Consider the following 24,695-nt stretch of genomic DNA (forward strand, 5'->3'; position numbering starts at 1 on the left):
ATAGTTTCAGAGCATAGTGATATCCTGGAGGGCTTTCAATTGAGCACTTAAAAAATTGAATCTGGACCAAGCTTCAGTTAGCACTACAGCATATGACCCCAAACGAAATGCCGTGGAAAGAACCGAAATCTCCGTTCCCACTGTTCCTTTCATTCTTTTGTAGTAGGAGAATATCAAGCAATATGATGCTCCGAAGAGCTCCAAGTAACTGCCGATGACTCCAGCAGTAAATAGAACAACCTCGACCAACCTCAGCAATGATGAAAAAAGGCAAAGCATAAGAAGAGACGACAGCAGCAGCAACCTAAACCACGAAAATATCGTCAACAATTTAAGTCCCCTATTTTTGATGATTACAATCCAGATTCGACAGCTTGAGTGAACGGTGCGCTTCGAACTCGACACTCCAACCTAGCTGTGGCAATTTGACTACCTGGTCAAGCTTCACTCAATATGCATTCAATACCCGCAACACAGACACTGAACTCTGATTTCGTCTCGTCTCCAGTATGACGACAAATGTCTCTCCTCCAACAGCGCATACATCCCGAATCCGAGACTTGCCATCAGCAGCAAGACAGAAGTCTGAGAAATGTTTCGCGTACAAGATGGCAATGCCAAACTTCAGGATGCGAAATACCGCGTTCAGAAATATAATCAGAGGCTTCTGACCGTGGCTGTGTCTAGCAATGACGTTGGTACGAGACACACGGCTATCTCGGGTACGGGGTACGAGTAATCTTGGGTGGGGCTGACCACCCTCCTCTGTTGTATTGTTATGTTTGTTCTTTGCGTAATTTTAGAATCTTCTCTCGCTGGGTTCCGAGCGAGTATTCGGGTTACGGAGTCGGCTCCTTATCTTCTCGCAGGTCTTTCGTTCTGGGCTGAGACTGGGGAGTATCTCACATCCACGTGACAGTGTGAGGTCTTGTTTGAATCATTCCATGTATAGCACATACGTTTCATCTGGATAAGTGCATGTCAATGTCAAGGAGATCGTCAGAATCCGGTTTGAGTAGACCTTTAGTCGCCGAGCCTAGAGACAATTGTCTTAGGCTGCAAAAACTCAATGTGCGTCCTTCGATTACCGTTTATGAAGAGTGCCTCGAGGGCTTTTGGCAGTGATGATGAGACATTGGTATACTGCATTTGGTCTAACTTTCTTCCTTTGCTTATGCTCTAGAATAAAAATTGTTTCCTGAAACAGATGTACACTGAGATGTACTGTAATATTGACCCTGGATGCAAGAAGATCATTCTGCACGTCGGCATTAGCGAGCCCCCTATGCTTAGCGAATATCGAGACCCTGACTCCTGGATCAGGAAGGGACTTGGAAGGTAAAGCTTTTTCAGTGATTCCAGAAATTTTCATGGAGAGAAATCAATACAGATCTAAAGTTTCATTAGCTCAATTAGGAACGTAGATGGTGTAGACGCAAAGAATTGTCTTGTGAGTTTGTAATATCCTATTTGACTTGGATTCTTCTGAAAAGTGTGCCAGAAAGTGTGGTGCTTGGACTACGTTTTAAAATGTGAAAAATTATGGGCAGGTTAAACTGCGAAGCGGTTATCCGTGCAGGCGTTGAGAAAAGATTGATTGTGCCGTCAGGAAGCGTGCCAAGTCGTTCTTTCACTGCATTTGGCGAAGGGTTCGGCATTGTAAGCTGAATTTCTAGGCTTCGATCGCTAACTTCGGCGTTTTTTGGGCTGTGAATCACTAGCTTCCAGGAACTTGATCGCTAAGTTTTAGGGCAATTAAACCAGGATAATACCTAAACCACGAATGAAATTTGATTTGAATCTTATATCTCAATATTGAGTATAGTTGTGAACAAGCTGTGTGCTTGTAGCGAAAACTATATATTTACGTTGTACCCTAAGATTTTCTATTCGAGATAAAATCATTCAAACTGCATGTCCTGGAATCTATTTGTTAATCGTTCCCTCTATCAGCAAGAATAGCGATACCTAAAACCACGCCTATTCGGGCTACACTAACCTTACTCGTTACATAATCCTAAACTAGCGCAATCCTAAAGTCCTGGCACTTTAAGAGGCAAAAACAATTCATCACCAACGTCGCAATCAACAACCATCTCCAATTCATCTGCCCCTTCCACGCCAGCCACAATGACCACTCAGTGCTTCGGGCCTCGTGCATCCCGATGCGGGGCAGAGATCCGATCCGCCCTATTGGACGCTGCAATGCAGTCACACCTTGAAAAGATGCGGCTGATGTGGCTTTTTTCCCTACGAGAAAACAGTCACCGGACATAGGCTGCCATCCACACCAATATCTGACGCCCTTACTCAGATCAATAGCCAGATTCCCTATCCGTCTTTGCCATTTCCTGTTTTGCGATTCTGTCTTCTTCTATGGTTAGGGCAACGTGAGTACATTGTTTCATTGGTTTCCTTGATTCGTTGCAAGGGAAGAGGGCATGTGGGAGGGAAAGAGGTGAAGGGAAGTGAGACATCCTTATGAATCACCACCCCCTCCGTCTACTCACACGCGCTCGCCGAGCGAGGCGCATGGCTTTTTCTCAGTCATGGTGTCTGTATGTTGCAGCCTTCTGCGTGACCCTTGATAGGTATTTAACTCATTGCATTTCCTCTTCTTTCGTTGACCTGCATCGCGCCCCAATTTCTCAAAGTACTCAGTGGTTTCTTTTTTTTCGTTCTACTGTCGCTTTCGAGATTTATTGAGGGGAGCAATTCCCCGCATCGTGAAAAGGGTACATAGACCGGCCTTGCCGGGTGCAATACTCCTCACCACCAACCAACACGAAGAACGAACGTCCAAAATGCCTCTCCACGAACTCCAACGTCGTGACTCCTGGCCTCCAACCCAGGTCCGTCTCACCCAAGACCCCAACACCGTCCGCCAAGATATCGAAACAGCAATCGACGAGAACCCATTCGCCTTCTTCCTCACCTCTCCAGACGAGATAGATATCGACGATTACCTCTCGGACGATGACCTCAATGCCGGCATCGAAACACCAGATTCCTCGCGCTCACCGGTCCGAGAAGTCTCTCCCAGTGCTTTACAGCGAAATCCTCTCCCATTAGACGACGACGAGGATGATGACGAGGAATACGAATTTGGTTTCGGCCTAGCAATCCCCTTGTCACTCAAAGACTTCACCAAAGCCTCTTCAACCACTGTATCTGGGCGTCAATCGAGAACTGGGAATAGGAGCAAAGAAGAACAAGAAGAGCTCCACGGGCTAGGCATCAGTCTACCGGAGTTCTCAGCCAGAGGAAGAGCAAGAGTTAGGCTTGTGCCGGGCAGGGGCAGAGGGTACAGTCGGAGCCTAAGTGCCAGGAGGCCCGCGAGTTGGAGGGCGCCGAGCCCAGAGATCTTTTCGATTAGGGAGGAGAGGGAGAGTGATGAGGAGAAGAATGAGGGGATGGGAATGGAGATTTATTCTGCGAGTGCGCCGGCCACGTCGCAGATGAGGCAGGGAGGAATTATGGCGAGTCCGTCGGCGGCGGCAGCGAAGCCGAAGAAGAGGGTTCATTGGGCTTTGTAAGGGAGGGAGTGTAATTTGGAGGGGAGAGATTGAGTTGCATTGCAGGTGTTTTTGGGATTTGGGCATGGTTTGCATTGTGATTATATTGCATGGTTAGAGGGTTGGAATTGGCATCACTTGCCGCACTGTATTGGGATTCTTATGGACAGTATTTCTTTGCTTTGCATAGGGATGGAGGCTCTGTTATGAGTTCGGGTATTGGTAGATTGACTGAAATCAACATACATGTTACAGATTGAACAATATTGATTCCTTCGCGGTTTTTTTCTGATTGTGGTATATGTAGGTTCTGGCTGCATCTGCTGACCCGACAATCTGCATACTGACAGGTACTTACCGATGATGCGACTTTGAAACCCAATAAGAAACCATCTGAATGTGATGACTTTTCTTTCCAGAACAAAGAAAAGAAACGTGGCTTGGAGGATCCAGCCCTATGAGTGGATACCCGGAAAATGAATGGCAAGATGTCAACCTAAGGACACTCTGTATAGTAGGTACAGATATTTCAACCCTGCTGCCTATGGGAACCATACTCGCAACCAGCTCAAAATGTTCATAAGTGTCCAGACAAAGACGTCCACGCTGATCCGAAGGCGTGCTTGGGCAAAACCTATCTCTTTGTCCTTTGCTCTGAAGGCGTGATCACTGAAACCCCCCGCCATGTGAGGGGTCACCATTCACATGATCCCAGAAATAAGGACAGACATTTCGACAGCCCGAGTAATCAAGCCGAAGCCAGACTTTTGTGACAAAGAAAAGAAGTACATTACATCATCGGAGAATTGCGGGTATCTCATGCATCTGATACGAAGCCACCCCCGCAATCCAAAGTCGAAGCAACAAGGCTAGTAATTCCAGGGTCCATGGCGGAAGAGCCGGTGCGCCGACGAAGATATGCACTCCGCGCCGCAATGATGACCCAGCAAAAGGCAGAGCAGGGAACATACCGCCAATACTTTATCTGATGTTTGATAATCAAAGCGCACGGAAGAATGAAATGTTCCACTAGGAATCCATGGAGATTTGATCAGATTTGCAATCTGTTGAGAATCTTGTGTGACTCCCTTTTTTTGGGACCGGGAGTCGATGTCGAAATTCATAATCGCGTGATTGAGGTCCAGAGCACGTTATCGACTTTTGCCTTAATCCTAGACCAGCGATAAGACGCCACCGAATCAAAGAAGTCCACTCTTTCAATACGATCAAGAAATTCATTCACTTTGAGTATCAGCTCTTCACAGTTCACTCTTTGATTCCGAAAACAGGTCGCAATATCTACCAGAAGTCCATACGATAATTGCCTCGTCTTACCCTCTTTTGCAACACAGAAGCTGGGCGACTCACCGCAACGAAATCCTGATCTGCAGCTTTCCCCTCCCCAAATCGCAGCCGTATTTGCGCCTCGACCTGGTCGTCTACCAAGCACGCAATTCCGCGCAAAGTGACCTCAACCTCGAACCTTGCGGTACCCTACCAACATTGCGACTTCTACCAGCATTCAATGCACTACCAAATAACCCAGGCCAGTCTGTGAGGGCCGTTTGGAAACCGAATCCTGGGCCGATAATTTGTTGCGGCGTACCGGCCGCCCTCCCTTACTCTTCTTTATCCTGGGCAAGTCGCCATGCTGCCAACTCACACCGACTCGTCGATGGCCTTGCGTCAGTCTGTTGAAATACCGAGTGATTACCCTGGGCGAGATGATTTGAAACGGTGGCATCATGCCATGGCGACACAAATGCCGTCAGAGTCGAGGATCGAAAGGGATGGGGCTGAAGAGATAGTTGAGGAAGGCGAACCTCCTTCTCTAGAGAACTGTGGTGAGGATCATTCGGATCAAACCATCACTCTGTCTTCGAACAGCAAGATGGCGGGACAAAGCGTTACGCCGTTCCTGGCGAAGCACATTCCTCAACAATACGCTCCGCTTGGGAACCAACCTCTAGCTACGAACACCTCGCAGAAAGATCCCAATACAAAATACTGCTATCGGCATCGACCGGACTCGAAATGTAGGAGGACGGCAGATGAACCGACAATGGAGAATCTACAAAGGGTACGTTGAATGACACGTTGGAGAGCTTATAAGCTGACAGGAACAGGAACTCGAGACGTTGTCGCAAGCAGATCAGCAAGGCATATCGCATGTCTGGTCACTATTCTCCGCTGCCCCAGCCAAACATAGAAATCTTATGCTACAAGGCATCCTGACGCAATGCTGCTTCCCTCAACTATCATACCTCTCCGCCACAGTACGCGATCTCATTCGAATCGACTTCCTCACAGCTCTACCCTCCGAAATATCCTTCAAGATCCTATGTTACCTCGACACAACCTCTCTCTGCAAGGCGGCACAAGTCAGTCAGAAGTGGAGGATACTAGCCGACGATGATGTTGTCTGGCATAAGATGTGCGAGCAGCACATCGATCGCAAATGCACAAAATGCGGTTGGGGATTACCCTTACTCGAACGAAAGCGACTACGAGATTGGAAGCGTCAACAACAATTGCGTGCGACAGGTCGTGGTCTAAATGAATGGTCTCCAAACCTAACTCCGGTACCGGATGATGTTACCAATGGAGTGGTCAAAGCCTCATCATGCATAAAGAGAGATGCGGCTGCTGCTGCACTATCTGATGGATTACTGATCGCTTCGCCTGAAGGAACCAAGAGACAACGTATGAATGCGGAAGATTCGTACTTTGTTGACAAACCAAAATTTCGACCATGGAAAGATGTCTACAAGGATCGATTCAAGGTTGGGACGAATTGGAAGTATGGACGTGCGAAGATAAAGTTGTTCAGAGGACATTCGAATGGAGTCATGTGTCTTCAATTCGATGACAGTATCCTCGCCACTGGTTCTTACGATGCTACTATCAAGATTTGGGATATTGAGAGTCAGGAGTGTATTCGAACCTTGAGAGGCCATACCCAAGGCATTCGAGCACTTCAATTCGACGACACAAAACTCATTAGTGGAAGTCTCGACGGGACTATCAAGATCTGGAATTGGCGTACTGGAGAGTGTTTGTCTACTTATACGGGACATACAAATGGTGTGATTGGTCTTCACTTTGATGGAAATCTCCTCGCATCAGGTTCTTCGGACAAGAGTATTCGAATCTGGAACTTCGAGGATAAATCCGTCTACTCACTCCGAGGACACACCGACTGGGTCAACTCATTGAAACTCGACCTTCCTTCCCGAACCCTCTTCTCCGCCTCCGACGACTGTACCGTCCGTCTCTGGGACCTGGACACGAAACGAACCATCCGCACTTTCGAAGGTCACGTTGGTCAAGTCCAACAAATCACCCTCTTGCCCGCCGAGTACGAACCCGCAGACTTCGAACCCGAAGACGACGACGGCGCAAGTAGCACAGCCAGCACCAGCGACCTCAACGCCCCCATCCAAAGCAAACCCCCCACCCAAACCTTCGACTCCTGGCCCTCAACCCGCTCCAGACCACCTCGTTACTTCGTAACCAGCGGTCTCGATTCCACCATCCGCCTATGGGACGTCAATACGGGCCGTTGTCTGAAGACTTTCTTTGGCCACGTAGAAGGTGTTTGGGCTCTCGCGGGCGATACCCTGCGCGTTGTATCCGGAAGCGAAGACCACACGATCAAAGTCTGGGACGCGAGGACGGGGAAGTGCGAGAAGACGTTCTTTGGACCGACGGGGCCGGTGACTTGCATCGGGTTGAGCGATAGCGGGATGTGTACTGGGAGCGAAGATTGTGAGGTGAGGCTCTATAGCTTTAAGTGTGAGGATGAGGGGTCGGAGAGTGTCTCGCAATAGGAGGTTCCCCCCCCTTTTTTTTGATGATTTGAAAGCAAAGATAAGATAGATACCTATGGCTTTACGGCTTGCATTAGTTTTTAGCGGGAGGATAACTTTGCGATTGTTTGGTGTTTGGGGGATTTGGGAAAAGCTAGTGAATGGTAGCTTACTTAGAATCAATGGACATGGCGAAGGCTTTCTTGATTAATTTAAATTGTTTGTTTATTTGTGATCCTGTGGGTCGGAGTTTGGTTTTGAGATTACTGTTACTCTTGACTAATGTCATAATTTCATCCTAATTCTTGCCATTATATAGAGCATGGAATTGGATTTAGACGGTGGAGGGTTGGTTTCGATGAGGAAGATTTGTGGCTACCTGTCTCATGTGGCTGTTCATTAATGTGAGCTGTATTCTCTAGGTACCTGCCAGGTGGAGGTTCACCTGCTTGATCACTACCTCCTTAAGTAGACTTAATCGTCTCAACAAGATATCGCATATCTGCTTGATACTCGTTTTTGTTGTGGCTGTACGAGTACAATCAGGTGGAACTGATACGTGATTTTATCGGCCCAAAGACAAATCAGTGCCGCTAAACCTATTTGGGATGCTAACTATATTCTCACCCTCCGTTTGCTTCGATACCTGAGCATACAATATCAGCATTCACCATGAAGCTCTATCACGACAAGGATCATAAAGCTTCGACTGAGTTATCTTTCCGGCCCCTCCTGATCTAATCTTAGCATTTTCGTCAAACGTTGTTCGGACAGTATGACAGGAGTGGAGAAGAGGAAAAGAGCCTCAAGACCAAAGAGCAAGGGAGGTTGTAGGACATGCAAGTAAGAATTCAGAAACATCAAATGCGTTGATTAGCAAATTGCTTGGCTTTTTTCGTCAATGCGTGACCTTAAGCTGATATAAGTACAGGCTCAGACATGTGAAATGCGACGAATCGAGACCAGCGTGTAAGAGGTGCACGAGATGGGGCCATCAATGTGACGGTTATGACGATGAAATTGTCGCAAAAAAGACAACGCGAGTTGTCTATCAACTTATGCCCAAGTCAAATGCACACCCTGTGGTCATCACATGTCCATCACTGGGCGGGATTGGCTTTTCGCATGAACTCGAAGCTCGGTACTTTCGTCTATATCAAGAAGAGCTCTCGGACGAACTTTCAGCTGGATTCGAAACTATTCTTTGGAATCGAGTTGTTCTGCAAGCTTGTACCAACGATTCAATCCGGCAATTGATAATTGCAATTGCGGCTTTGAAGAAAGCTGGGAGGGAACCTTCGGCCAATCTCGCATCTCAGCATCGCAAATATGCACTATATGAGTATGGAAAAGCGTTGAAGGGGGTCCAAGCCGCCCTTACCCTACGGCGCGACGGTCTTCGGATTGTACTCATCGCGGCTCTTCTCATATTTGTCCTCGAAAGTATGTTTGGAGATACAAAAAGAGCCGTAACAAACATCCAGACTGCTCTGGATCTCATCAATCAGCGATTGTTGCTCATGTCGCATGCATGCCGTGGACCCTTCATTACACGAGGATTTCTCCCCCCAAGCTTTCCAGATCTCATTGAAGAAGAAATATTGAATAGCTTCTTGAGACTTGATCGACCTGCTGTGGGCCTTCTGAGTCGAAGTAAGGGCTCGCGTCCTCAGAACAAGATGTTCAGCTCTAAGTTGTATCTCGAAGACTTTCAGATACCGGAAACTTTCTCCTCAATAGGCGAGGCAAGATTGTATTATGAAAGACTGAGGTTCAGAGTGTTTCCCGAGCACGCGTTTGAAACGAAGCTCAAGGATACAACATCATTGCCAGAAGGAGCTTCAGCACCAGCCATTCTTCTGATGGAACTGTTCTCTGAGATCACTGACGAGAGTTCTGCACCAGCGATTCGCGACGACCTTGCACGATGGCATCAAGCTTTTGGTCCTTTGCTAAGACACTCGAGAACCAAAGAGGGGTCGTCAACCTACGTCGCTGCCATGATGCTGCAGATTCAAGCAGCGGCGATAAGCATTCCGCTATTTATCCTGAACAGTATACGAGAGTCTACTGATCCAGCTGTTACAGCCGCACGGGACGTCGTGCAACTTTCGAAAGCTCTTGTTGCCGATCCGAGGTTTCCAAAGACCTTTGTGTTCGAAATGGGGATCATTCCATGTCTTTGGATCGTTGTTATACTATACCCAGACTTTCATCTGAAACGAGAAGCTATAGCTGTCCTGCGTGCGATGGAACCTCGGGTAGAATGCGTATGGGACAGCAAAATCGTTGCTGACACAGGAGATGTCGTGGTTGAGATGCTTGAAAAACAGCAGCGCCAAACACACTAGAACACAAAGTCTCCACTGGAATACATACTGGACCGCTGGAAATTGGCGAGAAAGTCTAAACAGCATGTTCAACTGCCTTGGACTCGACGATGGTAAGAATCACGTGCGACTCGTCATGTGAGAGCATCCCGTCCGTAAAGCCTTATGCCTGAGGTTGCAAGCCAGCTCCTGCATAGCGTTCAAAATTGAGGGCATTCATTGTCCGCCCGTAGCCTCATGCCCTTCAACTGTCGTACATCCTTACATACCCGCGACCCTTTGCACACACCCGGAATCTGCCCAGTGGCAGTGCCCTTCTCCCCTCACAATGCTTGGAACGAATGTCTCAAGTTTTGTTCTTTAAACGTCACGGCCGGCAACATGCTTCTTGACATCTCAAATCCACCCTCGCCGTAAGAGTCAGTACCCGATAGATTGTTCAGCAGATGCATTGATGGAGCAGCAAATGGCAGATCATTGGCCCAGTGGCTTGGGGCTGAGGTCCGAAGATTTAAATGGTCACATGACTGTGGATCCAGCACATTTGTCCATTGATTTTCCATCTTCAGAGGATGATATGCTTAGTGGCGTGCATCCTAACCCCAGTCTGAGATACTTGTACCATTTTGATATCCCGCAGGCGGACTATCCGTTAACGATGCACGGCGAGCCCAATCTGGGTATGCATGGGCAGGACGTCGACATGTCAGCGATGCCTCCGTTTGATTTCCAGCAGGAGGGTCCCTCATTCAGTAAGCATATCTATAACCCCGCACACCTGTACGCCTGTTGCCCAAGACTGATAGAGATCTAGCTGACCCAGATTTCGATATCGAACTCCAACCAGAAGCCCGACCCATATCTCAAGAGCAACTCGTTGGTGAAATCCAAGATATCTATGCTGGTTTAGCGATGGTAGAAGCTAAGTTTACTGGGAACGATACTCAACACTCGGAGTTCGCTTCTTCGAGTAATGCAGGTCAAGGATCTCAGGGTCAAGCAGAGTATGAGCGTCGAACTCCTCATTCATTTCAGCAACAATTCGGCCCAAAAGCATACAGTCCTGCAACTTTCACGTCAAGCTACCCTCAGCTGACCGATCAACGCTACGCTCTGGCCAATTCTTCCATGCCAGCTCTTCGTGGGAGTAATTCACACTCCAATCAGTTCTTTCCAATGCTACCTGACTTGGCCGTCCAAGGATCCAACAATAGGAGCATCAAACCTTCAGAGCTTCCAGTAAAAGGACCAAAGCAGATAAGATCTCGTCGCCGTAGAGAGAAGACCTGGTATCGAAGATCTGTTTCTCGAACCTCCGCTAGTCCTCCACAATCATCCGCCCCACAAGAAAGCAGATTGTCCAACCATGGCACAAGCAACAGCACTGCAACCATAGATAGTCAGAGCAGCCATCAAAATGATGCTCAAAGCGAATTCGAGACGTTCAACCCAACTTCTCCCTTTGCCCAACGCAAGAAGGCTTATCTTATCCGAGAGATGAAAGCCCTCGCAGACAAGAAAGCCGACCTCGACCGTCAAATGAGAGTTTTGATGGTCGATGACGAGAAGTTTGGCGGGTACTCGGACGTTGAAAGTAATAGCAACCTCGCCAGCACGCTCTCATCGTCCCAAATATCTGTTTCTAATTCAGAGGTTCTTGAATCCGATGAATCGGCCGATAGTACGTCGATCTCGTCTACTCCCCGCCAACCCGATATTCCAGCATCAATGGAAGAAGATATGCCACAACAGAAACACGAGACATGCATTGATTGTGGATTCAAAACACTATATTCCTGCATCTACCCCGGCTGCGATTACGCTGGGCATCTATTTGCAGATTGGAAGAGACACGGGAAAACTCACTGGGAGCAAACTCGCATCATGTGCCCTGAATGTACCCCTGATCCAAACAATCCTGCCCATAAGGTCCCCACTGACGAAAATGGCCATTCAATCTGCGCTTTCTGCAAAGTTCCCTTCGAATCTCTCACAGGTTCTCCCAAACAACACTTCCTGCAATGCATTACTGCGCAGAATGCCCGTCATGTCACGTTTGGGCGTAAAGACCATACTCTCACTCATCTTCGAAACAAACACCACATCAAAGCAAAGAACAAAGAGGAGCAGAGAAAACTCAGCAAGAAATTGGCATCATGGGAGTTTACTGTTGATAGTGACTGGCCCCGACATTGCGAATTCTGCGCAGTGGAGTTCGAAACTTTGGATGAGAAGATGAAACATTTGGCGGAACACTTCCAGAGAAGACTCACGACGAAGGACTGGAGATTGCCACCACCTCCGAAAGACTTCAGACCAGGACCTGGCTTCCCGTTTAGGAAAGATGAAGACGATGACAATAATGATGATGGTCCTCATGGAGGAAATGGTGGTTCGCGGAGTGCGCCGGGCCATCATGGACATCAGAAGAATGTCACACACCCTGGATCCTCTACAACTAAATTCTCTGAGGCCAACCAGGGACAGAGAACGCAAGGTCGTCAACGAAATTCCGCGCGGCAAGAGTCAAGTCAGAAGCAGCATCAAGAACATCAACCTAGCCCCGTCTCGGTATCATTCATGGCTGGTAGAAAGCATTCTCTGGCACTCGAGCGGTACCTCAATGATCCTCACGACCCTATTGTAGCGCATTTGAACTCAGGCCTGGATTCCACTTCTAATAAGGCGGATCGCACAACAGACAGCACTGCCGAGGGTAGTGTCTTCACATTGACAGACCAACGCAAGCGCACTTTAAGTGAAAGCGAACCACAGTACTATCGAAGCTCCAAAAAACCCATGCTGAATGGACGTCATGAGAGAGATAACCAGCTTGTGAGAAGGCGAACATCAGGCCCATTTCTTAGGCACATGAACTACAGCGATGTCGAGCCTATCGTCCAACTTGGCCGCGCCGCTACTGCCATGAGATTGATGAAGCATTCGTCAGATATCAGCTACGAATGGAAACACACCGTCTCTCAAGCTGTTGACTATTCTGAGAGCGGCATATCAGAGCCTGACGATGATCGTTCGAAGATGATTGAGATGACACATGGCACTACGACACTGCCGGCCAATCGTCACAGTCTCCCATGCTATCTCCAGTCCTGTGGTATGGAATTCGCACCAGACAACTTCGAAGACTGGGCCAGACATAATCTTTCTCATTACGAAACTGCAAGTGCAAGTGCAAGTGTCGAAATGAGTGGTGGGGCCATTACACATCCTCGCGAATTATTGCTCGGGAGAAGTGATGAAAAGACCTGGTCTATTGATACAACGATGATTCCTCTTGCAGCCTTCTTCGAGAGTGCGATGATGCGTTTGAAGCTCGAGTATTGTATCGGCTGCCCACCGTTGGTCCTGCCGTCGTCGTCAGTCTCCGGATTCCAGTGGGGACTAAAACGATACCGTCAGCTTGGAAGCGAAGTATCTCGATGTTACCGGAAAACAGCGGAATACACACCCTCGAGATTGGCACCACTTTCCATCACTCTAGCTGAGATGCGGCAATGTTTTGAGCCTGCGGTATCAGATGTCATCAAGCGCATACAGCAGGAATTCGTATCTTCATACACTCCGCCCTGGGCTGTGTTTCTATCGCTTGGAATGAGCAAGTCCTTGACAGAATTTCTGCAAGCATCCTTGAACAAGAAACCCCATGCTAAGAGAGTGTTCGACCTCTACGCTGAAGCTCAAAAGCTTGCAGGCGGGCTTCAATACCTGCATGATGCCTTGGGACATTCGCACGATCTCCAAAACAATTCTCTAGGACGTCACTCAGACCTCAAGCCAGCCAATGTTCTTGTTGCAGGCCGCCATTCTTCAGTCAGACCATGGAGGATAGTCGACTTTGAAGTCTCAGAAGTGTTGGTGGGGAAACCTTTCCTTCAAGATATTCTGAAGAACGTCAGGACGACATCTACTGTGCTCATCTCAGCTCTTCCTGGCGGAGGCAAGACGCACATTGCACGAGAATATGTATACGCACACAAAGGCAAAACCAGCGAGATTTTCTTCCGGGGCCAACGAGTAGACAAGTCTAAGCAAGTCATCGAGCTTCCTGACGGAGATCCTGAACACGCAAGCATGATCTCGGACAAGCAGGAACATTCAACTGCTACATCGCTCTTCGAATTGCAAGAAGCCGGCCAGAACGATGTTTCAACATCACAGTCTGGCGGTGATTCAGAAATTGCGTTTCATCCATCTCCGTGTTCCCTTGGAAACTGTCGAGGAGTCTATGTGTTCAAGACATTATCCAGTTATCGCGCGCATCTGAAGAGCGTTCATGCCAAGAGCAAATATTGTCAGGCTTTAGTCTGCGGCGAGAAGGCTCATGGATGGACCGATGTTCGATCAAAGAACACTGGAAAGGACAGGGAAAAGGCAACAGTGTCAACTGGCTTGCATACTCCACCGACTACCGATATTTTCACTCCAAGTTGTGAAATGTCACCAATCGCGTGCATGAACGAGGGTGATCTGGTGGCAGATATCCTTAATCCAGAAAAGTCTGCCGAGCATGACTTTCCTGATCATCGTCAGCAAGTACTACCTGTCTTAGGGGACACGTTCGAAGGAATTGCTCATGACTCTCAATATGATCAAAGATTCGACAAGTTTGGTCGAGCAATTTCCATCGCCAGCATGTCTCACCACAAGAACTTCGACAACGAGGACTTCCCCCTATATCCCGAACCCCCAAATTCCAGCTCAGCCTACGGCTACATGTACCCGCCTCCCCCCGAACTGTATACATATACAACATATCCTGCTCTCTCCATGAAGGCCAAGAGCGAGCCTGCCGATACCGTCATTGCCTTTTTAGGAACCACTGGGGCTGGGAAAAGTACATTCATTTCTAGCATTGTCGATGGAAGAAAGCCTTCTCCTTCATTAGCAGCTGCTAGCCAACCCTCCGCATCTTCTTCGGCGATGGGATCGCCCTTTGGATCGGGCCTTTTCCAAGCACCAGAAATATCGAATTATGGTCTAGGCATCAAACCTAGTATCACTGCCTATGACTGCTATGCCTATGGATTTGACTATGGACTTGACAAATGTATGGAATTTGGCAAGTCAGCAAATGGAGCTGTCCACTGCTCCGATGATGCCAAAGGCTATGTTGATCCAAGCATTCTCCACGGGGCATACTCGTATCCTTCATATGAAGCATCGCCAAGTTCGGTTTGGTCATCTGGAATGCCCAATATTGGGAGTCAGTCTCCCTATCATCCTTGTTCACAAGCCTTCCCAAGTTTCCCGTATCCGTCGTACAGCGATTCTCCTTCGGATGACTCCAGCAAAGGCCGCTGTCCACATCTCGATTGCGGAAAGGTCTTCAAAGATCTCAAAGCCCACTTGCTCACGCACCAAATTGAGCGATCAGAGAAATGCCCTGTCCTAAGTTGCGAGTACCACGTCAAGGGTTTCGTAAGAAAGTATGACAAGAATCGGCACACCTTGACTCATTACAAAGGAACGATGGTATGCGGCTTTTGTCCAGGCTCTGGATCAGCGGCCGAAAAATCATTCAATCGCGCTGATGTCTTCAAGAGACACTTGACTACAGTTCATAGTGTGGAGCAGACACCTCCAAATTCCAGAAAGAAGACTCTGGATAACGCAGAAAGCGGGAAAACGATTTCAAATTATGCTCCCGATGCTACTGGCAAATGCTCCACATGTTCGGGCACTTTTAGCAACGCTCAGGATTTCTATGAACACCTGGACGACTGCGTTTTGAGAATCGTGAACCGAGAAACGCCGAGTGACCATCTCCGGAGGCGTTTAAGTCCTCGAAGAAGGTTCGAGGTAGCAGCAGTTAGGAAAGCCGGTTCTTGTCCTCAGTGTCGTCTAAGGAAAGTTAGGGTAAGCCATCAAATGGTCCACAAACAAGAGTAGTACGCTAATATTCTGCAGTGCATGCATGTTCTGCAAAGAGAACTCGAAAACAGCAATGTTGAGTCATGTCCCATATCAGGCTGCAGTTCCACAGCGTTCTGCAGCAGGTTGGAGATGGAAAGGCACGTTCTTATGCAACATGGGAGTGGCAGTCTTCGATTCTGTCAATCCACTGAGGCAAGGGGCCATTTCGGCAACCTACAAGATCCTCACGTAAGACAGCGGTTACAAGAACCAAACCCGGATACCAGACATAGTATGCACAGAAATCACTCAGCAACTATTGATGTCGACTATTTGAAGTATCCTCGAGAGGAAGATCGGACAACGTTCCGGGACACCTCAGGCTTACACATAACAATGTCTTTCGCGGATTCGAGACCCTACAATTCTTCAATTGACAATCCACCCCCAGATATTGTCGACGATGGCTACAGTCAAAGGCTTGATAAGTTCGGTCGGGCAATTGCAAACTCGACTATTGCAACGAATGGATCCATCTCCTGGAGAGAACAGAGGCGGCTGGTGATTGGCGTGGATTATGGATCGAACTCGAATGGTGAGTGTTCATTCTGTCGAAATTCATGAGTCGGGGCTGATTATTTTATCGCAGTATGTTACAAGGTACCCAAGCGCCGAATCCCTAGTCCAACTACTCCTACCTTTGCGTTCAAGAAATACAACGATAGGGATGACAAGAGATCATTCGATAACGAGGTCCGAGCTTATCAGACGCTTCAAAGAGGAGAACACCGAGGAACGCCCCCGGCACCTATGTCACGGAGAAGAGACCAGTCAATTCTTCCAATGCCCCCGGTCATTACGACGCGACCACGGAATCTGCACCGGCACGCCTTTACGGACATTACGCCTCCGAGGAAATTGACAGAAGCCGAATGCAAAGAGAAGCTGACTTCATATACTGCTTATAGCATCCGGAAAGCTCCAAGTCCATTGTTTGAACACTTGTGGTCTAGAAGTGACTCGTCGAACAACGAAAAATCGACGTCCTCTTTCTCCAGCTCAGCCGTATCCAAGGCAACCCAAGGCGATGAAATCTTCCAAGATGTAAGACGCTTTGTTGTTCTAAAAAAGGGTTCATATACCGTGGCCTTACCCATCACCACCTACGCTAGCAAGGGACATCGACATGGCGACATCAATATGAAGGAACACTGTATCATCTACAATAACCGCAAACCGGAGGAAACCCCAGCTCCAACAACAGACAAAATCCAGGGATCTCATTCCAAGTCTATGAATTGGGCACCGTTCGAGAGAAGCTCTTCACATAACCAACATTCTTCCGCATTTGCTGCTGCTGGTGCCTGGATGGAGGACTCATATTATTCATTCGGCTTGCGGCCGTCGCCAAGCTCTTCAAGTTCGAATGGGGCTAAGAGAAAGCATCATTTTCCATCTTATCACAATCACGACCCTGTTAATTTCGACGACCAAGATGTGCTCGAGACTCTTCAAAACGGCTGGGAAACTTTTCTTGGATCAGGAACCGCAGGCGATCGGCCCCGATTAGGCAGAGAGGAAGTCGAAATTCTCGAGGCATCTTTCAAGAAGAATCCAAAGCCAACTATTCAGACGAAGCGTAGGTTTTCGGAGGATATGGGAATTGAGTTATCCAGGATCAATGTAAGCTTCTTTGCGACAAGGTTCACTATTTGACACTAATGTTTTCAGAACTGGTTCCAAAATCGACGAGCAAAGCGAAAGCAGGAGAAGAAGTTTGAGGCACTCGCAGCCAGTGAAGGACCTTCACTCCACGAACTCCACTCGCCGCCAAACACTATATCCACCGAAAGTCAGGCTGGCTCTACATCAATCTTCAAGCCTTTGACTTCACTTTCTCCCACATTCGAGCTCGTCCAAATTGACGACACACAGTCAATAGATGAGGTTACTATCATCCAATCCCACCCACTGGACTTCATCGCGTCTCAAAATCTACACTAAAGGAGGGATAAATTCGTATGACTTGATGTCATCGAAGGTAAGGGAGTTTGGCGTTCGGGGGTGATGAATTGGGTGTTTCTTGTTCTTACTGCTATTTAGTTTCAAGCTTTTCGATGTCTTCGTGTTTTATATGCTTTAAGTTTAGCTGTCAATTACGATCTGTATATCAACGATCCTTAACCACTGCATCCTGTGCTCTCATAATGGGCTTCTGAAATACAACGATGAGCTTTTGAGATATAGCGACTGGAAGTACTATGCTAAGAAGAAGGGCTCCAAATAGGGAAACCAGTCACGTGCATAACGGTGATGTTACCTAGCGTGCGGATCCTCCTTCGAGATATCGCGAGCATTCTATGCAAAGTGAAGATGGACATAAAAGGGGGGAATTTAAACTAGGTAAGAACAAGTTTGCTCACCAAAAATATTTGTCTTCCCTGATTATAAGGAAATCGAGCAAGAGCAAAAGAAAAAGCATTGATTGTCCTGAACGTGCCCTCGCGCTTACCGTTGTAGCTCGTTTTCTCTACCGGTACTGTCGCACAAACGACCGAAACGTACAGACTTTGATTTCGTGTCAGCACTAATTTCCATCCCACCAGATCTTGTATGAGCTTCATATTTTGCTGCCTGTCTGGGTTGTTATTGCGTAGCCTCTTCCCACATTCTGTTATGTAGACACACGAATCTACCACAGGAATGTATGTGCTCACGTTCGATGCTGCAAGTAATTTCTTTAAGCTTCTTACAAATACCTTAGTCAAGTGGGTGATGGTGGAACAGGACCCTGCTCCACAAAACGCGAAGTGATCAACAAGCCACCGGATATACGTCTTCTTCGTGTTGTGATCCAATTAGAATAGCAATCTATTCATCCCTATCATTCCCCGCATGTCAAAGTTGAGAAACCTCCAATCTAATATGAAGATTTTTCTTGGATGCTGTGTAACAGCACAAATATGGCTTAACTAGGGAACCTTTCGTCCGCAAGCCGAATATATGTTAAAATTGTGTACTAGCTAGCTAGGTTCCTCATCATATTCTATCCTCGCCCCTCCTCCCCCCCTCCTTCAATGTCGATGCAAACACAAGCACTATGGCAGACTCGTCATTCATTGTTCTCCTCTTTCAGCTTTTCAAGTCCAATCTGGTGTTAATCGTTTTTACTTTTATTATAAAACATCTTCTCCGCAACAAATATGGCTCAGGCATCTCCCACATCCCGGGGCCCAGCCTAGCCGCATGGACAGATCTATGGAGAGTCAACAATGTTAGGAAAGGAAAGTCTCACATGACGATGATAGAGTTGCATAAGAAGTACGGAAAACTTGTTAGAACGGCGCCAAACGTTATTGATGTCTCGGATGCAGCAGAAATCCCTAAAATATACGACATCAAGGGTGGTCATTTTAACACACTTAATCGACCGTGCTATTTTTCGAGATACTGTTTGGAGTGCAATGCTGATAAAAAAGCAAAAAAAGACAGCATTCTACCTGATTCTGAGTGTCCTCTGGAAGGGAAAGGCGCAGATGAGTCTATTCTCAAGCAGAGACCAGGTATATCATCGTGAGTTGAAACGGAAAGCGGGAAATATGTACAGCATGACTTCTCTGCTGGAGATGGAAGACTCAATTGATGAGTGCACCGCATTGTTCGTGAAGATATTGGGAGAATTGGCTGATAAAGGAGAAGCAATGGACTTGGGTGCTTGGCTGTTTGTTCCCTCTTATTTTTCACTACATGTCCACTCTTTGATACAGAAGTAGAAATGCTGAGGTTGAGCTAATAAACATGACAGACAATACTACGCCTTCGATGTCATCGGCGAAATCTCATTCAACAAGAAGTTTGGCTTCCTCGAAAAAGGAGGGGATCTTGACGATATGATGGCAACCATTGATGGCATCCTCTTTTACTCTACAGTAATCGGCCAAGTCCCATACTTGCATCCTTTCTTACTAGGAAATCCGCTCCTTCCAGTTTTCGTGCCCGTACGTCGCTTTCTCTTCACTTTACATCAATGAATGATTGATCTGAAACTAAAAGCCTTACTACTTGTATAGCAAGTCGAATCCTGGAACCACGTTGTGAACTTCACCGTTCAAGCTATGAAAGCCCGGTCCGATTCTGGGTCCCCCAAGAAGGAAACAAGCAAAGACATGCTCTCACGGTGCCTCTCCGCAAACCTCAGTGAAGACGATATACTCATCTTACTATCCACAAATGTATTCGCCGGATCGGACACGACAGCTATTGCACTCCGCTCGACCATCTACCACCTTCTCAAGAACCCCTCCTGCTTGTCAACGGTTCTCGAGGAATTAGACGCCAATTCTCACCGCTTGAGCTCCTTTATCACTTACAAGGAATCGAAGGATTATCTGCCGTACATGAATGCGGCATTGAAGGAAGGAATGAGGGTCCATCCAAGTGTGGGCTTATTGCTTGGTATGCAAAGTTCATCCCAAAGCTGCGAAGCCGGGCTCTTCGGCTACTGGGACACATTTCGAAGGACCATACTAATCTGTCTGTAGAAAGATATGTGCCGAAAGGAGGAGCGACGATCTGCGGAGCATATATTCCGGAAGGGACGACAGTCGGTATCAACGCTTGGACGGTACATTTCGATGAGAAAGTCTTTGAGGACCCTGAGAGCTTCCGACCAGAGAGGTGGTTGACTAGGGATGAGAAGAAGTTGGCGGAGATGGAGAAGAGCTTTTTTTCTTTTGGAGCTGGGAGCAGGTAGGTGTTGGCCTATTCCTTACTCCATCCGACCCTCAAGTGGCGGATCTGCAATCGTCTTTCTAAATAAAAGAGCGAATAAGTCTTCTCATTGGGAAGAAGCAGAGTTAGTAATGGCAAAAAATCGCGCCAAATGTGCGATAAACGCAGATCGTGTGAAATTCGCAGGCATGGAACTGTATTTCGTTATTTAGTATATGATGAGTGATACATATATACAATAGAATCAAAACCACTACTCAGCCTGTCAACGAACGTTCGAACTTTCGACACACTCATCTGGACTTTCAGTTACATGTTGATTCACGCTTTAAACACCTTCGCTTCCCTCTTTGAAGTCGGAGCGCCGTTCAATGCGAGCAGAGCGAAATGACCTCCTACAACAGGTCGAGCAATGAATGGACCGTCGGCAAAGCTAGGCCATGTTAGCTACGATCTCGGCTCCGTGGATTTGGATAAGGGTAACTTACTCTCCAGTTTGCGTATTATACAAGTCAGTAAACGCACGATTCGTGGGCGTATTATTAATCCAGCTCGCAAGCTTGGAGATAAACATCGATTTGGTGGACGCTGATGAAATTGAAGCGGCCCACATTTGCCAATCCGCTAGGATATTGTTAATTTTCTTACCTCAAATAAGGCGGGCAGATTCGAGACTTACACTTTGTGAAAACATTTCGGGTATCAAGAGGAACGCCATAAGTTTGAGCAACGGTGGGGTAAAATGTACTTTGCATGTCGTAAAGGGATTGAGGGACGAGTCCTAGACCTAGCAACTTATCTCCGTAAAGATTGTAAAGAAGTCCTAGTGTTTGTTAACATCTCGAGAACACAAAAGAAGGTGAAGTGCAAACCATGAGAAGAGTTATCCTGGTAGTCTAAGTTCGTATGGGGAGGACTGGCAGTGGATACAACAGCCAACTGTTGCCATTGACTGATGTAGCTGTGAGCGATGCTTGAAAAGTTAGTAGCATCGGCCGTGTTGCCAGTTTTCTGTGCGATAACAGACATGGCTTGGATACCGATGATACCCTTCAATGCCAAGTTCGTTTGATTGGCAAGTTGGCCTTGGAAATCATCTGTCGATAGCTGATTCGCTGGAATCAGAGCTTCTTGTACTAAATAGCCGGTCCATTGCTTGAGGATATTGTAGTGCTGAGTAAGGTATGCGACATCATTCGCTCGTTGAGCGTAGGCCAAGGTCGTGATGAGCATATTTCCACATTCTTCCAGAGGCATGTATTCTTATAAACAGGTTAGTATGGTTTGTTTTTCTTCACAAAAAACACTCACCTCCGTCGCCGGTGGGATGACCAATGGCTCGAGGATAATTTGGTCCAAGGTCATGCATCGAATATGTCTGCGGGAAGTTGCCTGCCTCCTGGTTCTCGAATAAAGGATCTAGCAGATACTTCACGAGAATTGGGTTCGAGTAGAGGAAGATAGGCATGGCTGGGAACAAAACATCCACAGTTTGGATGTTGCCATCGGAGCTAACTTCTTTCAGGAAAAGATATGGTTTAGCTGTCGTTCCACAGAGCTGGACTGCACCAAAAGCTTGACGAGCGGATAGAGAAGTGATGGTCAAATAATCTTGACCACCAGCAGCAAGCGAGTCTGCAGCGATTTGGTGGTCGATGGCTCCCACTTTAGTGACAAAGTCACCATAGAAGAATTCGACCTATCGAGCGTGAGATCCTGTCAAGAGGGGGAAAGAAGGTTTTTACCATGGCGAGATCACTGCCGAAGTAGCTAGTCCACAAAGAAGGTACTGCTGTAAGTCCGTTGGCACCATCAAAGTAGATGGCGTTTTGCTGGGCATGGACAATAGTATACAGGGTGTTGACTGGAGTAGTTCCAACACTTCCCAGAGCGTTTGCGAATGCGAAGACAGGCCAGTTGGTACTGATCTCTCTGTAGTTGGAGTCCTGTGTGTTTGGAAGCGCTCCGTTGCTGAGGAAATTCTGCCTGACGGTCACATCGGCGCCATTTTGGTAGGTCATGGATGACATCGCAGCCGTTGACCAGTACCAGTTTCCCCAATGAGCAGCGTCATCAGGAAAGTCTGCGTTGAATTCGCTTTGAGTTTGTTGGAAAGACTGATGACTGGCGACTCCGTTCTCGACAGTGTAGCTAGAGCTTGTTAAAACTTCATCTGAAGGATCTGAGAGATGGATCAACTTACCTCCACTGAACGACATCTTGATTGTGTGTAGGATTGACCCATTCTTTTAAAGTCAGTACTGCGGGAAATCAGAGGCATATGGTAGGGGTAGTAAGCATACCAGCTGAAGTATCGGCGTAGAGCTGTACCGAATGAGTTGCTCCATCACGGGAGACTACTGATATAGACAGATACGTCCCGATAATTGACATCTTCTTCAGATCCGTAGGTGTAACAGGCGAAATGAACGTAACGTTCATAGTGACCTTGCCGGCAACATTCATGATGAAGGTGGACCTCTGAGAAGTGTACTCAAAGCTATCTTGTGATACAAGCGTGGGTGCAACACCATTGACAACAGGTGCTCCCATCCAAGTGTACGAGGTACCATCGACTTTGATCAAACCTGCCCAACCTGTCACCGCACCATTAGGGCCAGCAACTGGACCTGGCTGTGGACCCGCCCAGAAACGTCTATTCTCTCAGTTCAGTTCCCCAGTAAACGAAGGAATCACTCACGGCCAGGACCCCGCCAAGTTACCTCCAGATCCGCCATCACTCCCTACTTCAAGCCACGTGCTCATATACGGAGACTTGACTAGACTTTCATGAGTGCTTCTGCTAGATAAATCGGGCTGAAACTTACCTGCAAGAGGAATCGCAGGTGGGCGAGCAGGACTGAAGGTTGACCCTGAGACTACTGAGCTCAAGGCAGCAAAAGTAGTAGCAAGCAGATGAGACTTCATGCCTGCGAGCTTATACAATAGAAAGAAAATATAAGGAAAGGCTAGGGTGAATAGCTGATTGTCGCGAGAAAAAGAGTAAGAATAAATTTGAAAGAGAATAAGGTTTGACTTAAGGAAACCTCCAAGTGGGGAAAATCGCACGCGACTTTGAAAGACCATGTGCATCAAAGGATGATAATTACCTACGGACGCAGAAAGACCGAAAATCTGTCCGAATCTTAAAAGTTGAGGCGGAGTACGTGATGGGCGATGGTTTATTTCTTGATCATCACATGGCTGTGCAAAAGGACGAGCGTTCCTAGTCAGATGGGACTACCAAAGTGAGCAATTCCTTGAGGCCCCATAGTATCTGCCTGCAATGCAGTCAGATCAGACGTGCGGACATGGTTGACGTCCGAAAGGATTGGCTTCCATGTATAGAAATTGAGGCTAATGACACCAAGCGGCTGACGGATAGGCGAGGGAAAATTAAAGGACGCTCTTAAGAATCCTTACAACATCCTGCAAGGGGTTCAATCTCGTCAAGGCTGAGCCACATCGCAGCTTGGTTGATCTCCCGGATCGCGATATAATTCAGAGGTCGATTGCGATCTCTCCATTTTCTCTCACTTACCTTGCTACAGCGCTTTCTCCGCAAGACTCGTTCTTACCTCCGAGCAGAGACTTCTTGTTCATCTGACTTTATCAAATGGACTCCTGCAAGCGCGGACGTTGGGTAGGATTCACTTGCTTGAGCGCGCAGATGGTGTGGTTGATGAGAAGTGATTCCGGAATTGCTCCAATCACAGTCGCCCATCGACCATCGAATGACCGAAAACTTCTAGAAACTCGGCCAAAGCTTCGAAATGCCGCAATAGATCTGCAATGCACATCTCGCATGTACCGACAAGTAACCTTAAGTAACGTTGACTTAGATCTATCTTGCCAAATGCGGACTGGAAGGTTCGTTTGGACCTCTTTTTGTGTGAAGGAAATCCTACGGAACTCGCTATGACTGCAGTGATTGCGGGGTAGACATCTCCAAATCTGATTCTTGGTCAGGAACAGAGTGCCGAGGTATATGCCAAAGATGAAGTTCCCTCGAAGATTGGACGAAAACGGAGTGGCAGGAGAATTGTGTAACCTGTGGGGAAGTGGCTTGGTCAGCAGCGTTCATGTCGGTCATCTTGAGATCGGGCGCAGTCTTCTACCTGCTCGATGGGTGTCCTGGCCATTGATCCACGCGGCCTTGATTCTTCGGCATTGATTTGACCGACGTGTAGTATCCCCTTCAGTAGTCCTTTGAAGCATTTCATGGACATCTGCCAGTGTAGATCAAGCCGCTAGAACTTGAACCTCATGTGGGGACTCTAGATCCGAAGTCCGGAGTCCAGTCGAAATGGCATCTTGCGTCCAGTGTCACACTGGCCGTGCATTCGCATCTTGCATGTGCCAATTTTATCGAGTCTAATGAAGCCTGTCGTCCGGGGCGGGAGGTGTCAGTGAGTAGAGTTGTCGCAAATGGGAGA

The 24,695-nt window shown here is 47.5% G+C and overlaps 7 protein-coding genes across 7 annotated transcripts; 6 read left to right on the forward strand and 1 right to left on the reverse strand.

The window, feature by feature from the left end:
* Window positions 1-2,540: 2,540 nt before the first annotated feature.
* On the forward strand, window positions 2,541-3,593 carry LY89DRAFT_487790 (uncharacterized protein). Its single transcript, XM_018207863.1, has one exon. It carries the CDS (start codon window positions 2,805-2,807, stop codon window positions 3,534-3,536), a length of 732 nt encoding a protein of 243 aa, XP_018073622.1. The 5' UTR covers window positions 2,541-2,804; the 3' UTR covers window positions 3,537-3,593.
* A 1,672-nt stretch (window positions 3,594-5,265) lies between these two features.
* On the forward strand, window positions 5,266-7,345 carry LY89DRAFT_731676 (WD40 repeat-like protein; the record flags this gene model as incomplete). The annotated part of the gene is made up of 2 exons (XM_018219599.1): window positions 5,266-5,595; window positions 5,642-7,345. The coding sequence occupies 2 exons, from the start codon at window positions 5,266-5,268 to the stop codon at window positions 7,343-7,345; spliced, it is 2,034 nt and encodes a 677-aa protein (XP_018073623.1).
* Window positions 7,346-7,977: 632 nt separating this feature from the next.
* On the forward strand, window positions 7,978-9,896 carry LY89DRAFT_487860 (uncharacterized protein). Its single transcript, XM_018207864.1, has 2 exons — window positions 7,978-8,167; window positions 8,256-9,896. Exons 1-2 carry the CDS (start codon window positions 8,100-8,102, stop codon window positions 9,673-9,675), a joined length of 1,488 nt encoding a protein of 495 aa, XP_018073624.1. The 5' UTR covers window positions 7,978-8,099; the 3' UTR covers window positions 9,676-9,896.
* A 5,044-nt stretch (window positions 9,897-14,940) lies between these two features.
* LY89DRAFT_566870 (uncharacterized protein) lies at window positions 14,941-15,414 on the forward strand (the record flags this gene model as incomplete). Its single annotated transcript, XM_018208546.1, has 1 exon — window positions 14,941-15,414. A coding segment is annotated over one exon (474 nt), but the record flags the coding sequence as incomplete, so codon positions are not given.
* A 537-nt stretch (window positions 15,415-15,951) lies between these two features.
* LY89DRAFT_487874 (uncharacterized protein) lies at window positions 15,952-17,752 on the forward strand. Its single transcript, XM_018207865.1, has 2 exons — window positions 15,952-17,211; window positions 17,260-17,752. Exons 1-2 carry the CDS (start codon window positions 16,339-16,341, stop codon window positions 17,530-17,532), a joined length of 1,146 nt encoding a protein of 381 aa, XP_018073626.1. The 5' UTR covers window positions 15,952-16,338; the 3' UTR covers window positions 17,533-17,752.
* Window positions 17,753-18,628: 876 nt separating this feature from the next.
* LY89DRAFT_695873 (putative cytochrome P450 pisatin demethylase) lies at window positions 18,629-20,281 on the forward strand (the record flags this gene model as incomplete). The annotated part of the gene is made up of 5 exons (XM_018216790.1): window positions 18,629-18,935; window positions 19,021-19,249; window positions 19,334-19,526; window positions 19,599-19,983; window positions 20,070-20,281. The coding sequence occupies 5 exons, from the start codon at window positions 18,629-18,631 to the stop codon at window positions 20,279-20,281; spliced, it is 1,326 nt and encodes a 441-aa protein (XP_018073627.1).
* Window positions 20,282-20,580: 299 nt separating this feature from the next.
* LY89DRAFT_731680 (DUF1793-domain-containing protein) lies at window positions 20,581-23,187 on the reverse strand (the record flags this gene model as incomplete). Its single annotated transcript, XM_018219600.1, has 10 exons — window positions 20,581-20,692; window positions 20,748-20,883; window positions 20,939-21,082; window positions 21,132-21,521; window positions 21,571-21,958; window positions 22,005-22,410; window positions 22,463-22,505; window positions 22,563-22,915; window positions 22,961-23,039; window positions 23,088-23,187. 10 exons carry the CDS (start codon window positions 23,185-23,187, stop codon window positions 20,581-20,583), a joined length of 2,151 nt encoding a protein of 716 aa, XP_018073628.1.
* Between the last annotated feature and the right edge of the window lie 1,508 nt (window positions 23,188-24,695).

The sequence above is a fragment of the Mollisia scopiformis genome (assembly GCF_001500285.1).
Source record: "Mollisia scopiformis unplaced genomic scaffold LY89scaffold_8, whole genome shotgun sequence".
Classification (NCBI taxonomy): domain Eukaryota; kingdom Fungi; phylum Ascomycota; class Leotiomycetes; order Helotiales; family Mollisiaceae; genus Mollisia; species Mollisia scopiformis.

Excerpts from the sequence above, each read along its gene's own strand:
- LY89DRAFT_487874 (XM_018207865.1), top strand. The coding sequence starts at position 16,339 with ATGTCACGGAGAAGAGACCAGTCAATTCTTCCAATGCCCCCGGTCATT. Across the intron at positions 17,212-17,259 it reads TTGAGTTATCCAGGATCAAT|AACTGGTTCCAAAATCGACG; the intron begins GTAAGCTTCTTT and ends TAATGTTTTCAG.
- LY89DRAFT_487860 (XM_018207864.1), top strand. The coding sequence starts at position 8,100 with ATGACAGGAGTGGAGAAGAGGAAAAGAGCCTCAAGACCAAAGAGCAAG. Across the intron at positions 8,168-8,255 it reads GGAGGTTGTAGGACATGCAA|GCTCAGACATGTGAAATGCG; the intron begins GTAAGAATTCAG and ends ATATAAGTACAG.
- LY89DRAFT_487790 (XM_018207863.1), top strand. The coding sequence starts at position 2,805 with ATGCCTCTCCACGAACTCCAACGTCGTGACTCCTGGCCTCCAACCCAG.